Source organism: Hydra vulgaris, chromosome 10 (assembly GCF_038396675.1).
Source record: "Hydra vulgaris chromosome 10, alternate assembly HydraT2T_AEP".
In the NCBI taxonomy this organism is placed as follows: domain Eukaryota; kingdom Metazoa; phylum Cnidaria; class Hydrozoa; order Anthoathecata; family Hydridae; genus Hydra; species Hydra vulgaris.
The window spans coordinates 31,827,501-31,846,094 of NC_088929.1; the positions used below are offsets into that span (position 1 = coordinate 31,827,501).

Below are 18,594 nucleotides of genomic sequence, written 5' to 3' on the forward strand. Positions count from 1 at the left end.
AACTTGGACTGAGCTTAAGTTTTATTTAAGAATATTAAGCATATGAATATTTATAAATGTCATACCCTCAATTTTTGTAACCAGCCGTGAATATTGAATTTCAAAATATTTGATATCTTTCGAATTTATATAACTAAGGTTTTCTTTCACACTTTTGTACACCACAAGTAGCTCAACTCTAATGAGACCATATGGCACACTATTTTCTTCAATTTGAAAAATACTTGGATCATGTTTTCCACGAATTCTATGAAATGGCATCTTAGCAGTAAAATTCTCTGAAACAAGTACTTTGTTAAATCTGTCAAACAAAAACCAAGAAAATATAACATTTTCTGCAACAGAACATATTAGAGAAACATTTGATTGAATGATAAGCCTTGAAGTACGAGGTGATGAAACTGGTTGCTTAAGACTACCTCCAGACAAAATTAAAACTTGTGGATCATTACATGGTCTATAAATAACATCAACTTGAGCATTGTACAAGTAGGAACTCACTTTATTATAAAAATTTACAAGAACTTTATGAACTCCTTTTGTGTGGTATATGTAAGACAAATTCCATGGAACAGCATCTGTAAAATAGTATAAAATTTCCTTTGAATTTTTTTTAAGATTTTCATTGCAATAGTTTTTATTTATTTTATAGGACACACCATTACCAAAATCAATGATGCCACATACTTGTGAACCATATCGTAGAGCATGAGTTTTTATGACAATAGGATCTCCAAAATTTACTAATGATGTTATATTTACTTTCATCCCAAGAATACTCTCCTGAACTACAATCTCTTTTTCATCTTTAAAAATACCAAGTGTATTATGAACAATGCAACTAATAAGATATGTGCCAGGTTCAAAATAAACATGTTCAATATAATTTACAAACAACAGTTTTGGCTGTTGGGAATTGTCTAAATTGAATGTGTATGCTATATCCTTATCCTGTGAGGTGATATTAAAATATAACTTCTTATCTAAAGGGTAGTATTTGTTTTCATTGCCACGGACCAGTCTATATGTATCAATCCAATAAATACTTAAAAATACTGATTTTATTTCCTGCACATCAACAACTAATTCAAAAACTGTTTTACTAACTTGATTTTGGATAATAATCACCACTGCATATTTTCCAGATAATAAGTATGTATATGTATTGACTACACCATACAAGATTAATGGTTTTGTTTGGATTAATGATCCGTCACCAAAATTAAATTCTACAGATGCATTAGTAGGAAAACAATCAGAAGGACCTTCTGCTTTAAAAATAACGTTACCAGGATCAAGTCTTATTGGACTATTTGATGATATATTAACTGAAGAAATAGGACATTGAACATGAACAAAATAGGGACAAGAAACACCAATAACATCTAGAGAATTCCAGGTTTTTAAATTTACCTCATACATACCAGGTTTTTTAAACAAATGGTAGACATCAAATTTTGTAGAGTCAGTTTGTGAAACAGAAATGATTTGTTTATTTCCATCACCAAAGATAACTTCATGTGTTAGACGAGACCCATTAATAACTTGAATTTGAAATAAGGCTTTTTCAGATACATTAATATATTTGGGTGGGCAAGACAACTTCAAATTTGATATAGGTATATCAACAGAAAATGTTTTAGTTGCAACAACAGAACTTTTAGAATTCCAGCAAGCAAGTCTTATTGTATGATTTCCGACATGATTATATTTTAGCGCAATGATATCGCGAAATGTTGATTTGTCTACTTTTTTTTCTACACTATTTCCAAGATCCCATTTACAAATGTAAAGACTTCCAGCAGCCATGGTAGCACTAATATAAGAAAACTCCCCTAATATTGTATTATTAACATTAACTTGTAGATCAGAGAGAACAGCAAGCTTTTCCACAACTATTGTCATAGTTGAGTTGTTTTGAACTTTGGAAATAGAATTAAAGCACTCCACTGAAACTGAATATTTTCCTTCCTTTGCAAACAAATATTTTGCAACAGTGTTTGATAGTTCTATAGGATTGACTGAACCATTAAAATTATACCTGCAGACTACATTGCTTCCCTCTGCTAGCTGTACTTCTATATGAAGTGGCTCACCAAGATCTAAATAAACATTATTTGTAACATAGTTATGGTGAACTGTAACTGAAAAATTTTTTAAAGGAACTTCAACTAAGGCAGTTCCTTGAATCACACTAGTATTAATCATGTCATTTTTGGCACTGATCATAACTGTAAAGCTTCCATTATTTTTAAAAATGTGTTTAACAGAGTGACATCTTTTTGATGAAAAATCAAATACTTCATTTGAACTACCGTCCCCAAAATCAATAATAAATGTTACGTTTGTGCCTATTTTTAAGCACCAGCTAATTAAAGTTTCCTCACCGAGTGCAACTGGTTTTATAAAACTTTCAAAAGAAAGCCCAGAGATGTCATCAAATATTTTTACTAATACACTGTCTGATTCAAGTGATACTAAGTTAAAAACTGATGCATTAATTCTATAAAACCCAGACTTTGTAAAAGAACAATTAAACTGTGAACTTATACCAATATATTGAGTTCCATTTCCAAAATCAATATTGTATGTTAAGTTTGTGCCCTTATCAACATTTAAAGTTAAAAGAAATTCTTGGTTTGTAAGCACATTTCTAGGACATTGAATGTTTAATTTATCAACAGGAATTTGAACAGATACCATTAGAGGTGCTGATATGTTTGAAGTTACTAAATAAGTTTTCGGAATAGAATACTTATGCCGCAGATAGAACTTGAACGGTTTGATGTAATGAACCTTATATAAATGTTGGTAATGAACAATAGTCGACTCTGTAGAAACAAAAACACTGTTTAGTGAAACTGATGGAGGAAAAACAAACTCATAGTGGGTTTTTGCATTTGTATAATTTTCATAGAGAATTTTTCCACCATAGGAAGTATATCCAAATACATCCCCTTCATTTGCAAGAATGATATTCTCCAGCACTACCATTGTACGCCCAGTTTCAGTTATATTATAAAGTAACTGTTCGATGATTACAAAATTGATTGGTGCTTTAACTATTGCTTGCTCTTCTTCATCACACCTGGAGTTAACATTAGGCATACATTTCCCTTTAAGAAGACAAAACACTTCATTGAGTTTACATGATTTTTCATTATATTTTTGACAAGGCATTGTTGACGGTTGACATTGGTTCTCATTAGAACAATAAACTTCATTCGGCAAACATTTTGGTCTAAAAATCTGAAAAAGAAACTCATTTAAAAAATATAGTATTAAAAATTATGAGATACTTAAAAAAATTTCATTTGAATTTTTAAACTTAAATTTAAAAAAGTTAAACCCACTGAGCAGAGGGCCTCACTGAGCCCCAGAGTAACCACCAAAATTGATTTCTCTTTATATTAAGAGATCTCAATATTTCATATGTATAATTAGTTACATATATGAAAATAAATATTTAGTAATAGAAAAATAGATGCAGTGGCAAGTTAAATCGTGAAACGCATATATGGCAATATATCAGTTTTTACAGCCTATACTTACAATTTAGTTGCTAATACAAAATATTTTTAAAAAGTAGAGTTAAAAATTTCATAAAATTTATAATAAAATTTGATAATCAAATACTTCCAGTGCACATTGAGACAATAGGTGGAAAAATTATAAAACTCCAAGTAACATCGTGCATATTTATGTATTAAAAACTCAAACTTTTTTGAGAACTTTAAAGTACCTAAATTCTTGGACCTTAACCAAAAAAAAAAATTTTAACAAAATATCATTTTACATACAACATACATATTTGTGAACATTACTTTAATCTATATAATGATTTGAAGCAATTATTTATAAAAATGGATTGCAAAATAGAAAATATTTCTTTAACTTTTAAATTCTTTTAGGATATATTATTAACAATAACATATGTCAATGATTACAAGAGATTAAGTTTATCAACTCATGTAACAGCATGGTTTTCAGAAATAATTCAGAAATAAAGAATGCTAAATTAGTTAGAAATTTATACATAAAGCATCTTTTTGATTCAGAACATGCTCAAACCACTTTCAATGAAGCTGTACCACTTATATTAGATCATCTTCTATTATGATTAAACAGCCGGGTATCTTGCTTTTCAGAGGGAAAAATTAGAAGAGCAACTTTTCAAAACATATATATCGTATAGCATAATTGACCACACTTACCACAATTGAAACAATAATTTTTAGACAGATTTTTGTTTATGGAAGCGTGTATATAATATAAAATTAGTGTGTATATAAGGATAAATTAGATGATAAATGATATATAACTTTATTAAATAATAAAATATTTAAATTTGTGATGACTTTACTAACTTGAAAATGTACTTCATATTCTGTGTATATATATATATATATATATATATATATATATATATATATATATATATATATATATATATATCTCAAAAACAACATCTCAATAATGTTAACAAGATATATAAAATGATAAACAAAAACCTAACAATAAAGGAAGAATACACATTAAAGGTAATCAGGTATATTCAGCTGTATAATTTAGCATTAATTATTTCAATTTAGTTCAGCTTAATTGATTAATACAACTAACTCAGCATCAATTTTAATTTTTATCTGCATTTAAAATCCTTTGCACTGTTCTTTCAAATTTCATCAGAAAATTGTTTCTGTTTATAGTTAAAATAAATATTTGTAACAATGTGATTTACAAATTTTACACCAATAATTTGATGTTCATTGCATAGGAATGAACTAGCACAATCATTTGATCTAAGTACCTGTTCTGCAGCATATTGATCGCAATCAGTTGAGTCTCTTATAAGTGAAATGGCAGTATCTAATACAGCTCACCAGATTCAGCTAATAGAAAATTTTGCAAATATTTGATCTTTTTATTAAACTTTTTAACAACATAACAAGAAATAGCTGTAGCAACTTTAAAGCTCTCTGAATCTAAACTGCATTCTTAAATTTTTGGAAAATCTTCTTGCAATTTATCATCAAATAATTTAAGTAAAAATGTATTACAACTCTCTTTTCTAACATATTTCTTCAAGATATTGATTGACTCTTTAAGTAAAGTTTTCACAGATAATATTTGTCTCAAGTTCAAACAAACCAATTTAAAATCTGCCACCACTCATTTGACGATACTTTGAAAATCTTAGCTCTAATCGATCAGTTTGCAAGTGTGATACTAAAAAATGATTATAATCTTTTTGAATTAAATCATCAATAAGTAAACCTGTGCATCTTAAAGTAGTCCTTAAAGCTTCTGATGTTTTTTTACTTAGTGTAAATTTTTGAGAGTTAGTAACTTGAAAAATTATTGCTGTATTTTTGCCTACTGTTACTTATTATCCACCATAGATTTATCAACTTTAAAAAGCTTGAGGCATCAGTCCTATTTAGAAAATAACTTTCAATAGCTACAGAAGTTGTCGGATCAAATATTGTAAAAGCAAGTAGTAACTTTGTTTATTATCTCCTGGATGAAGTGATTTATAATATAATTTGAAACCATTTTCTTGTAGAGATGTAATTCCCTCATCAACATGGTCAGCAAGCCATTTACCTTCAATTTCTACTTCTGGTTTAGCTTTTAATTAAACTTTTTTTTTTTAAACAATCATAAAAGGGATTACACCTTTATATAGAATCCTTCATTATATATACCACTTATAGAATCCTTCATTATATATACCACATTGATATTACCCTTCTTTCTGCAAATTCATTTTATCCATCAGTAGCACAACATCTTTATCAATTTTATCTTGGTTTAATAAACATTTTATAGATTTCAATGGTTCAACCTCACCTTTATTTTTTTTCAAAAGGCTAAATGATGGTAGAGAAAACTGTTCTAATAAGAGTTTATAAGCCTGTGCTGATATTTATCGAAAAATAAGGGAATATCGTATAAAAACCTTAGCCAATCAACTGGTTATTTCATTGATTTCAGGTTTTAAATTATTTGACCAACTATTTTCTTTTAGGTATTTTTTATATAGGCTGGAAAATTCTCCAATACACTTATTCCAATAAACAGCCAATATTTTGAAACCATGGAGGCAAGGGAACATAAGATGATTTAGAGAACAATGAAACATGCATCAACTCGTTTCTATAACTACTAAAATACCTAAGTGTTGATTAATGTCTAACTTAAAAAATATGTATTTGTAATTATATATTTTGAGCTGATACCCTTCAAGGTTAAAATTATTTAAATCATTTAAACAGTGATTTGGGTCATTCCATGCCAAGTGGTGCAAAGGTCCCTTATGGACCATCTCAGATTTTATTGAAATTTTTTGATTTTGTACATATATATGTTAAAAGCATGTTTTGAAAATTTTAGATCAATATCTAATGTGGTTCTTGAGAAAACGCTATTTAAGTAGTGGGCTATTTTGCATAAAATTTCACTCTACAAGAAAAAAGGGTTTTTTCATCATTTTTAACAGCCGATAACTTTTGAACAAGTTAGTTTTATACTTCAATTATTATAAGATAGCAAGTGTGCTGTGGATACTTTGAAAAAAGAAAAAAATATTATTTCTGGCATCTTAACTTTTTCCATAATGGCGGGCTAAAGTTGATTTTTTTGTTTTAAGAATAAGTTTTTTTGTGATTTTAAAGACCTTAATCTTAAAAACTAGTTACAAAGTTAATACAAATCAAATTGCCTGCTGATCTACATGTGGTGGATAAACATTTTTAAAAAAATCAGTTGATTAAAGAGCTGCATTCAAAAGTTATAGGTCTCCAAAATGAGTCAGATCGAGATTTTCGTAAAATTGATCTGTGATGCAAAGCATCTGTTACCTAAGATGGCACTTTTTTTTTTTTATAAAATTTTTTATACGCATCAATTAAAGACTGTTAATTAATAAAAACCAAAAAAATTAATGGGCGCTTATTTATAACCCTCAAAAGGTAGTCTCTAAAAGTCAGGTAAATTTTCCATAAAATTCTGAAATTGACATAATAAATAAATGCATTGAATTATATAATGTTATTTATTATGAAATATCAATTAAAAAATATCAATGCTTAAAGCCTTTTAATCCCTTTAGATAAAGAACTTTTAAATCCCAATAGATAAAGTCCCCTCCCCTCTTTATAATACAATAATTTTTTTAATGAAAAACAAACAAAATGTTTTTAAGAAAATAAACAAAAATAATAAAATTTACAAAAAGTTAAATTTCTCAAATAATAAAATAATCTCATTGATTTCTTTTAAGTCAATACTATAAAATCTTCCACTGTTTGACTGGACTTTAAGAGATTGCACTTTGCATAAAATATGCATTAGAGGTACCCAACAAAGATCATCTCTGCATGGCCACGTAAACTTGTTACATAAAGACTTTTTCATGAATTTCATATTAAGATCTTGATGCTCTTCTGAAATACTAAGAATATTTCCTAAATACCATTGAGCATCGTAAACGCAGGCCACATATTCTCCTGGTGAGTAACTGGAAATTTTATTAATATAAATTCTGCAAGTAGAAAAATCCACATTAGTGCAAATAATATCAAATGAGACTCTTCTTATTTTTATTGAGGTAAGTGACATTGGGATAAAACTGTGGTGGTTTCGTGTCCCAGGTATTGTCGAACAAGAACGATATCTCTCTTCCAAATTGAAGTTTGTAGTATGTGTTTCTATTGAAACTTTGTCAACAAAAAAAAAAGATATTCCTTTGACGTGTTGAACACACCAGCTGTACATTTTGCTTGGTGTGTCAATAGGATCGTTTAGTGATTGTAGACTGGCTCGTGCAACAAGACGTTTCACTGTTCCACCAACACCATCACAAGGGCTTTTACCATGCGATGTTGCAAAAAAGTGCCACTCTGCAGTCATGTCAAAATCGTGTTTATGGTAGCATAAGTTGATAAGATTTTTGTAATTTTTATATTGTGATGCAGCTCCATCACTAAAATAGATAATGTGTTCAAATGTTTGTAATTGTTTAAGTTTATCAATAACATTACCGATAAAGCAATGAACAGCATCTGTTCCATGTTTCAGATGATCTGATATAACACAATAACTTTGACTATCAAGTTTTCCATCTTTTATAAAAAACGCAACAAAAGGGTGCACAGTTGCTTGGCTGTTATTCCAGTGAAAACCTTGTACTGCATCCTGTATTAGAAAACTATAGTTTTCTGCAAAGTCAAGAAGAACCAAAGCTTGATTTTCTTTTAAATTAGTTTTCAAATGTTGGTAGTAGGTGGCTTGACTTTTTGATATAAAATGATGCACTTGTAAACTATCTAACTGTTCATAAACCATTTCAATAAATTCATCTAAAGGTAGAGTTGCTGGTACTAAAGTACATTGGTAATTTGATGTTTGCCATTGATAAAAGTTAACTTCACTAATTTCTTTTTCTGTAAATAAAGTGTCAATGTAGTCTAACAAAACCTTTTTAGCAGGACATTTATCGCAGCTATGCAGCATACAATCTCTATTTTCAATGCTACAAACCATTAATTTTAATAAGATTTTGTAATCAGAAATTCCAGGAATTTTCTGTACAAGGAGCTTTACATTTTGATGGTACTAACAAACACAAACTGCATGCAGACCAGAAGCACCACCCACAGGAATGCACCACTTGGGCCTTAGCTCACAAAATTTTGAAAATCCAACTTTAAGATAATTATATTTCTTTTTAAACTCAATATGTAGCTCTTTCATATTGACTAGTAGAAGGCGCTTTTGAATATGTTGCTTTTTACTATCTACTTTAACTGAAACAAACTCTTTTTTTCCTGGACAAACCCTTGAACATTCATCGCATTCGTAGAAATGAACAACCTCTGTAATTACATCTTCGCTTAGTTTTCTACCTGATTTTGGAGAAGGTTTTAATAGTATTCCACTTTTTTTACTTAATTTTCTGGCTTGTACTACAGATCTTTTTGAAGTAAAAAAAAACTTCTGAGTTTTCTCTATTGACCAACTGTCTGGAGTGAGTGTAAGAAGTGTGATTTTTTCAGAATTTGACAATGTTTTTTCAAATTTTGACTTAATTTGAGTCATAATATTGTCTAAATCTGTGTTTGTTTTTTTCAAACATTTTTTTGAGGGTGATTCAATTCCACAAAGTGCAGCTATTTCTAAACCTAGCACATTGGCAACAGCCTTTTGTGTATGAGCTCTTACGCTATCAATTTTACGCTTTCCATATGCAACTCTATCTTTTTTTGAAACAAGTTTTAGAGGTGAGCATCCAAAACTTGCAATACTTGAATTAAGATCTTCTTTTAATGTATGGTTGTCAACATAGATTTCTTTTTCTTGGAGTTCATTTTCTTTTGTATTATGTTTGCAATTCAGAATTTTTCTGCAACTAGTGCAAATTTTTTGACCAGGTATTAAACCAAAATCTTTGGCATATGAAAGACTGATAACTCTAAGAGAATCTAAAAAATAACGGAAATAATTATTAAATATTTTTTTTTTTATTTATTTAGTGTTATTAAGGTATTTTTATTAAATTAAGATATTAAATATTGAAACTTACTTTTCACATTTTTTGCGTGCTTGTTCAACGGATTACAACAATACCTGCGATGTTCATTCTCATACCTCGACAAGTAAACTTTCTCGTGATAGCTACAAAGAAAATCTATGGGATTTATTTTGCTTCTCAAAGAAATAAGCTCTTGGTTTAGTTTAGACAGTTCTTGGTAGCGTTTACTTTTATTAGATAGATAGCACTGTTCATTTAATGCTTTACCAATACAGCAAGTAGAAAGCTCAGGCATATTACTTATTATTAATTAGTTCTAAAATACAACAATTTATTTGGTTTTATTAGTACTTTTTAGATTGACATACTAGTAATATAGAATTAAATGAAACAATAACTAAACTTTTAAAAAGTAATAATTTTTTATGGAAAATTTACCTGACTTTTAGAGACTACCTTTTGGGGGTTATAAATAAGCGCCCATTAATTTTTTTGGTTTTTATTAATTAACAGTCTTTAATTGATGTGTATAAAAAATTTTATAAAAAAAAAAAAGTGCCATCTTAGGCAACAGATGCTTTGCATCACAGATCAATTTTACGAAAATCTCGATCTGACTCATTTTGGAGACCTATAACTTTTGAATGCAGCTCTTTAATCAACTGATTTTTTTAAAAATGTTTATCCACCACATGTAGATCAGCAGGCAATTTGATTTGTATTAACTTTGTAACTAGTTTTTAAGATTAAGGTCTTTAAAATCACAAAAAAACTTATTCTTAAAACAAAAAAATCAACTTTAGCCCGCCATTATGAAAAAAGTTAAGATGCCAGAAATAATATTATTTTCTTTTTTCAAAGTATCCACATCACACTTGCTATCTTATAATAATTGAAGTATAAAACTAACTTGTTCAAAAGTTATCGGCTGTTAAAAATGATGAAAAAACCCTTTTTTCTTGTAGAGTGAAATTTTATGCAAAATAGCCCACTACTTAAATAGCGTTTTCTCAAGAACCACATTAGATATTGATCTAAAATTTTCAAAACATGCTTTTAACATATATATGTACAAAATCAAAAAATTTCAATAAAATCTGAGATGGTCCATGAGGGACCTCATTAAAATTTGCACCACTTGGCATGGAATGACCCATTTTTATTTTTTTCTATAAATATACTTTTTAATTTTTGAATTCATCCTGATTTTTTGATAGATGGCGGACAGACAGTGGGTTTCTATCTTTCAATGCAGTTGGATATACTAATGGTGGTATTATTTCAGTTAAGCAATAAATAATTGGAACAAAATTTAAATCCCAAACTAATGTTACTCTTTTACCAATTTTTATATATTTTTCTTCAGAATTTTTAGCACAAATAGCCGAGTTTATAGGTCTCATAACTTTTGATTGATAAATACTACCCAATGTTTAAATAAGTCAGGATTATTTTTGGGAAATCCAAAAAGTGGAGGCTTTTTAGGAACAAAATCAATTTAATTCTCTCTTTTTATATCCTGTTTTATGGTAAACTGCAGCACATGTATTAACCATATTATGAATATTCAAATAAACAATTTGAAAAGACATTTAAGAAAGTCCAATAGTTACCCTTCTAATTTTTTGCTCCAAAAAGCAAGATATCAGGCCATGTAATTATAGTAGGCCATGATTAGATAATAACATGAGCAAGCCTGAGCAACATTTAAAAAATAATACTATTTATTATATTATTGGAGGTTTTAATACTTATCCTGCATTCAATGTTTTTGCTGGAAAAATGTCTTTTAAAATGAACATTGTGGTATATTACTGAAATTTCCTGACAAATAGACATTTTTAAGCATTAGTTAAGTATACAGTAATATTACAATTAAATGAAGTTATTAATTTTGTGAATGATCTTTATAGAATGACATAACATTCAAAATTTGAGTGTGATGATCTATCATACTCAACTTTTGAATGTAATGTCAGTCTTTAAAGATCATTCACATAATTGATAACATTCAACTGTATTACTACTGTATACTTAACTAATGCTTAAAAATGTCTATTGTCAGAAAAATTCAGTAACATACCACAATGTTCATTTTAAAATCTTTGTTATGGTATCATAGCAACCAAATAAATAATCCACTAGTGCTACTAGACTCATAGTATGAAAAGTACTCAATCTGGTAACAATAGGGAAAATCTAATAAATATTTTAAAAGTTATTACTTTTATCCAGCTAATAATAATGTTGGCCTTGTAGTTTGTAAAAAATGATTAGAGCCTAGTGATAAAAATACCCTAAAAAGTAGGCATCACCCACCTAAATGTTGGGGATCCTTTTTTTAAATATAAATTATAACATCTTAGACTATATGAAAATATATTTCTGAGGTAAAGCAATGGATATGCTTGAAATGTTGACAAGTTGTTTAGTCAAACATTATTCACTTTTGTGAAGATGTTCAAACTGGGAAAATTTACTTAATACTGTATATGTATTTGGGGCAGCGAGCTCAAAGCATGTTGCTTTAATTACCTTAAAAACCAAAATAGAAAAAAAAAATTAAGAGATAAAAAGTTCACAACTTATGGTAAAGTTTACTATTTATTCAAGTGAATTTGAGAACAATTTTTGGAGTTTATAAAATGAATAAAACTACTCCAGTGTCAAACCAAAAATGTGTTCTATATTTAGAAAAAGTCTTGGATTATAAACAAGCCTTGAATGTAATATATATGAAAAATAGGGGCTTTAAAAGCTAAAATGAATGAATATTTTTCATCTTAAAAAAAGAATTTTTGGAAACTGGTGAAATAGCAAACAAATCAATGGTTTATGTAAAGCATATTGATCAATTTATTCATGTTATAATTACTGAAATAAATATTGACCCTCAAGTCACTATAAAAGTTTTCAATCTGTGTGATAAAAGAAGCATCCAACCTGACCTTGACTATGATGGAGTTCTTAACCTTCAAAATATTAAGCATTCTAATGCATTTGATTCAAAGTGTGCAATGTTTAGTATTATAAGTCATGCTGGGAAATGTAGTTGCTTGTGCGAAATCTTTTGGATGGCCAAAAAAATAAACAAATTGGTTCTTTTAACACTATTACAGAAAATATGTAGAAGCTGAGAAACCTTGGATTATGCAGAAAACAAAGGCAGTAAAGTAATGATGGTGATGATCATTATCACCATCATGATGATGATGTTGATGATGATGTTTGAATTATTTTTTTAAATCATAAATTTATATATTCCTACTTAAAATTATGATTTTAAAAAATGATTTAATTGTTTAAATTTATATTATACATTATATTTTTTAATATATAAATATTAAAAAATGTCAAGTTTGTAAAAAGCAAATGTCAATATTGTAAAAAGCAAATAGCTTAGTTTAAAAAATTATAATCGAAATAATAATTAAGTATAATATTTTTTATGGAAGCAAGAGTTTAATATATTACATAAAAAATAATTTGACTTTTAACTTGTATTTTTTAAATATTTTTTTGACACATCTTTGTAGATGATACCTTACTTTTTGTAGACAATACCTTGGCTTAAATTGCAAGTGTGGTAATTCTACTTTTAACAGTTTTACAGGAAAAAACTTTTTATTTTCATGATGATAAAAAGTTTTATTATAAAAGCAAAATGCAAATATATAAACCTGCAAATATATAATTCCAATCTCAAATGCTTCAAACTCAAATGCCGATATACGACTTTGCTCAAAAAACTCTCTTTTTGGAAATATAACTGTAAATGATTTAGTTAGAACCTCTGCATTCTTCAGGCTGGATGATTGCAAATTATTTGAAACTATATCTCCAATAAAAGAAAATGTAACACCTAAAAAATAATTTCTTCATTAACAATTTAAGAAAAAAATCACTAAGCATAAACAAAATAATTATTTATGCATTATGTTAACTACATTTGTAGTACTATATTTATTTTACTATATGTAGATATATATATTATATATAAATTATATATACAGTAGCATCCAAAAGTTTGCGGACAGGCATAAAAAAATTAAATTTTACAAATATTACAGCACATAAACCACTTAAGCCATCATACTACATACCAATTAAAAGTTTCGGGTTAACAATTATGTTTTGAACAAATAATGATTATTTAGTTAACATTTTTAAATTGGTTTACAAAATAAAGATTTTTGATAAGTTCAAACGTTTGCGGAAAAACTAAAGCTTTTAACATTTTCACCACAAAATTGCTAATTTGTTGATTTTGTAAACAAATACTTTGTGGAAATAATTTACAAACTTTATTTATAAGTGATTGAGATCATGGGATCTAAGAAATGTATTTCATCTTCAGTAAAAAAATTGATCTTGAAATCAGTTCAAAATCGAAATTCGTTTCGTAAAACTCTACACAGCACAGCTTTATGAAATTGGTAAGTCTGCTGTTGGACAAATTATGAAGAGATATGAGCTTACTAGGTCTATAAAGGATAAAAATCAACCAGGGAGGCCACGCAAAACAATGCATTATCAGGATAAAAAGCTTGTAATACTAAGCAAAGAAAATCCCTGTCCTATAAGGTTACTTTCTATACATATATATATATATATATATATATATATATATATATATATATATATATATATATATATATATATATATATATATATATATATATATATATATATATATATATATATATATATGTTTGTGTGCCACAAAATTTGAAATCAATTTTTGAAAGCTTTTTTCTCAACCAATTTTGCTCAAATTTTGCACACTTAATCATTTTCGATGACAATACAAGGAAATGAAAAAATTTGACCAAAAAAAGTTAATTAAGTTAACAAAAATTTAATTTGTATTTTCCCATACATTTTATGTATTTGATATGAATTGCGTATTACGTCACAAAAATCATTGATTTGCAAATTATTTGCAGTTTCGAAGACATTAAAGCGCAGCGATTCAAAACCTATTGTTTTAAGTTATTAAGTAATAAGTCTTAAGTTATTAAGTTAAAAACCTATTGTTTTAAGTTATTAAGTTAATAAGTCTTAAGAGCCATTTTCTGATAAAATCAGGCAAAAGTACTGTCGGCTCAAAAGTGATATCTTTTAATCGCGCTCAATTTTATATACAGTAATGGTAATAGGGTAAAAAAGAAGCCTGTAAAGTTTTTTTTTTTAAATATATCTAGTTCCTGAGTTATGGTCGGTCAAACTTTTGCCCTTTTAATACTTGGAAAGTCACTTTTGGGGTTTTATGATTTTTAAACTAAGATTAAAAGCAGTGAGACCACTGCACCCTAAGTTTCTTTTCATATTATGGAAGTATAGGTAGAACTTTAAAAAAAAAAATCAAAAAACCTGAGGACAACCCTTCCTTTGTCTAAAAATCATAAGCTGAAATCACACATTTTTGAATTTGGGGCCTACTTTAAATACATTTATCTCGGAGCGTAAAAAGTGCCCGAGACTTATCTTATTCTTTTTTGAAAGAGTATCTCATTTTTATTTGAATGGTCTAGAGAAACTGAGAGGATATTGTTTACCAAAAAACTTATGAGTCATCAAAGTGTCAAAAAATGTTTTAATTAGCGTTCAAATATCAGCCATTATGGGAAATGGGAAAGGTCCCAAGATTGAAGATACAGATTTTCTATTACTCCATATTACAATTTTTTTAATGCGAAAAAAAAACTTAGGGGTAATATTCCATTGTTGAAATAACTTTACGTCAAAATGATGCTAAATCTGTTTTTTGTTTTTTTTCATTTATACGATTGTGGACTTGAAAAAAATTTTTTTTCAGTAAACATTTTTAACTTGATGTTTATTGAACATAATTAATTACTGTTAGGCATTATTTCTTAATTTACAGTTATTCAGTATGGTTTATTGAGCATTTACTTCTGAATTATTCAGAACAGAGAATGAGCATTTTATGCTTAAAGTACTTTTAAAAAAAACACTTAGTTGCAAAAAATATGTCAGAGCAAGAGGTTGTTGTTGAAAATGTTTGCAAAGTTAATGATGTCAAGTGTGGACCATATCTGACTTTCAATGTCAAAGCACACTTTGTAAAAATTAAAGTAAGAAATGCTCTTAGCAGTTGTAAAAAAAAACCTGTTAGCATCATATAGTAGTGTAAAATGATTGTTGTTTAATTCCCTCAGTTTACATATGTTTTTAGGTTTTAAAGGCGCACCACGAGACAGAATGGACAGAAAAGTCTCTTATAGAAAACCGAGAGTGCATATCACTTTCTGATAACGACTATATATGTCCTTACCATAGATTTAACTTTGGTAAGAACTAGCTTACAATCGTATTTCAACAATAACAAAATTTAATTACTAAATAATATATAATAAATTTGAAATATTTAAATAAATATTTCAAATTTTGATTTTTGTTAAAATTCAAGGTATTGGCTGGGTTCCTCCAAGAAGATCCTGTCATCCAATGCATGAACTAAGTGTTGGTAAAAAATCACCATCTGTAAGAAGTGTTTCAATAAATATGTCAACAAATGTTTCAAAATATTACAACAAAAATGTTCCTGTAGGTTCCGTATTTTGTCACAATCACCTTAAGTCGGAGCGCATTCTTATTCAAACTAAAACAAGTACTGCCACTAACGAAGAGTTAGTTGAGGACACAACTGATTTTGATTTTGAGCCTAAAGAAATTTTACTTTCTGGAGAAAAGGTTGAAGGTGCTACATCTACTGGTAACAACCTATCAGAAGCACTCCACATCAGCTCTTTTCAGTTTCAGATAAAGAATAAAAAGATAGCTGATCTCAGCAATGGAACCAAAAATAATTTACGAAAAAAATTTGAAAGAGCCAAGGTACAGCTTGCAAAAAGGTTTGCTGAAGCTGTTGCCCCAGATCAGAGTGAAGACTTTATTGTTTTAAATAGATCTTTGGAAACTTCAGACAATGATGCAGTACCTGATGATCTAAAAAAATTTGTTAAAATTTATGAAGAAGGTGACTCTATGAGTAAATATATTGTTCTGTGTTTAATTGAACATGAAAAATTTACTAAGAAGTTACTTATGAAAGTTTTTGGGTGCTCCAAATACAAGATAGACCAGGCACGAAAAATGAAGAATGCTAACATAGGTATAACTATTCCTGTCAAAAAAGAAATTACGCGAAATCAACTAGACCAGAAAAAAGCTGAACATTTTCTCGATTTCATATTTAACAGCAATCTTCTTCAAGATGTTGCATATGGAGTCACAAAAATTAAATTTGACTCAAATGATGTATGTAAAATATCTCGTGCAGTTTTGACAGCTAAAATGAGTCATACAATTGCATTTTATAATGAAGTTTGCAGAAGTGAGAACTTCTCTCCTTTATCGAAAAGCACTTTACTTGGCAAATACTTCATGCTGTTAAACCATCTCAACAAAAATGTTTAGCGGGACTGGATGATATTACTGCTGCAGCTATGAATGGTTTCTCTATGTTGCAAAATTTATCTTTAAAGTACCAGAATAGAGAGCTGAGTAATTTATTTGAACGCAGCAAACGATATTACAAAACTAATTTCCAGTTTAACTGCAGTGCAACCTACCCTAATTCTCCCACTACCCAATATTTGCTTTGAGTGATATAACCGATAAGCAATTGCAACAGATTTCAATAGCACTTAATGATAAGATTTGTTATGAGTGTGAAAATTTAAACAAATCCTTAGTTGAGATAAAAAGATTAGCATCAAATAATTCAGCCGACGAGGATACTATTTATGATATTGAAATTGCTGAAAAAGATATCATTGATTATAAAAAACATTTAATGCGTGATTGTCAACAGAAAAAAGCCAAAGTTTTTGCTTTTGAAAATCTTGATGAAGAAACTGGATTTTGGTTGAAAGACATCCAAATTCAGGGAAGGTCAAAAAGAATATTTTGGAAAAAAGGGGATGTCACTGCATGTAGACATTTTCTTCACTAAGAAAAATAATATTTTACATAAAAAGGTCTATTTTACAGCTCTTTATAGGTGTGAGCAAAGTTTATCGGAACACTATCAATTGCCCAATTAGTTCTTCCGAAGTTTAAACATGACCATTCTGGTGTTAATAAACTCTTTGCAAAATCCGACAATGCTTCATCGTACCATGACAACTTTATAATGGAAGCTCTTTTTATGTTGTGCAAAAATAACCAAATACAGCTTAAGCGCTACGATTACAACGAACCTTGTCGTGGCAAGGATCAGTGCGACAGAGAAGCTGCCGGAGCAAAGTCATTGGTTTGTAGCTTTGTTGACGCTGGTAACGATTTGATGTATGCAGAGGACATTTATACTGCTTTACATTATGGACATGGGCTGAAAAATTCTGCTGTTGGTGTTGCCACTATAAAGGGAAAAAGCAAGTTGAGCGGAACAAAAATAGCTAAAATAAGTCAGTATCATTCGTTTGAGTTCTTTCATAATTATATGACAATGTGGCGATACTATGCATTTGGCGATGGAGTTAAACAAAAATATTTCAATGTCAATTTTGATCTGCAGATGTTTTTAACACACCCATATAGTGATACTGAAAAGAAAACAAGAGTTTTTAAAAGCAATATGAAGGAAAAGTTTCGCGAAGATAGATTACTAAATTTGTTTCACTTTTGCATGGGGCCAATTTGTAATGGATCATTCCATACATCAGAAGAACTAGAAGAACACATGATGTTGGGAAGACACATTATTAGCACTTTAAAATCAGGAATGGATAACGTGAGACAGAGTTTCATAATGAAGATGCAAGTTCAGTCAAACTTACATAGTTATAAACCAAACTCACAACAGGAGGTATTTGAAGAAGAATGTTCTGACATTAGCAAATATGTTAAAGGTTGGGCTTTACCTACACGCAGTACCTTCCAGTATAGTATGAGACAAAAAGATGTATTATATAAACTCTTTATGGAAGGTGAAGTATCTGGAAAAAAGTTTAGTCCAGAGCAGGTGCACCTTTTGATAAGAAAAGAGCTTCAAGTCTCAGAATACGTAACAACTCAGCAAATAAGATCACTAT

The 18,594-nt window shown here is 28.8% G+C and overlaps 2 protein-coding genes across 3 annotated transcripts in view; both read right to left on the reverse strand.

Annotated features, from left to right (window-relative positions):
• The window catches only part of LOC100197512 (polycystin family receptor for egg jelly), a 90,665-nt gene that overhangs the window by 42,985 nt on the left and 29,086 nt on the right, over window positions 1–18,594 (reverse strand). For both annotated transcript variants that reach the window (XM_065807790.1, XM_065807792.1), the window contains 2 exons: window positions 13,213–13,394; window positions 66–3,249 (listed from right to left, as the gene is read on the reverse strand). In XM_065807790.1, coding sequence (XP_065663862.1) covers window positions 66–3,249; window positions 13,213–13,394 — 3,366 coding nt within the window. The remainder of the gene's footprint in view (window positions 1–65; window positions 3,250–13,212; window positions 13,395–18,594) is intronic.
• Window positions 8,617–9,879, reverse strand: LOC136085915 (uncharacterized). The gene is made up of 2 exons (XM_065807794.1): window positions 9,584–9,879; window positions 8,617–9,482 (listed from the first exon to the last, which is right to left on the reverse strand). The coding sequence occupies exons 1-2, from the start codon at window positions 9,825–9,827 to the stop codon at window positions 8,617–8,619; spliced, it is 1,110 nt and encodes a 369-aa protein (XP_065663866.1). The 5' UTR covers window positions 9,828–9,879.

Coding starts and splice junctions, on each gene's coding strand:
- LOC136085915 (XM_065807794.1), bottom strand. CDS start 9,827: ATGCCTGAGCTTTCTACTTGCTGTATTGGTAAAGCATTAAATGAACAG. Junction 9,483..9,583: donor GCACGCAAAAAATGTGAAAA/GTAAGTTTCAAT, acceptor GTTATTTTTTAG/ATTCTCTTAGAGTTATCAGT.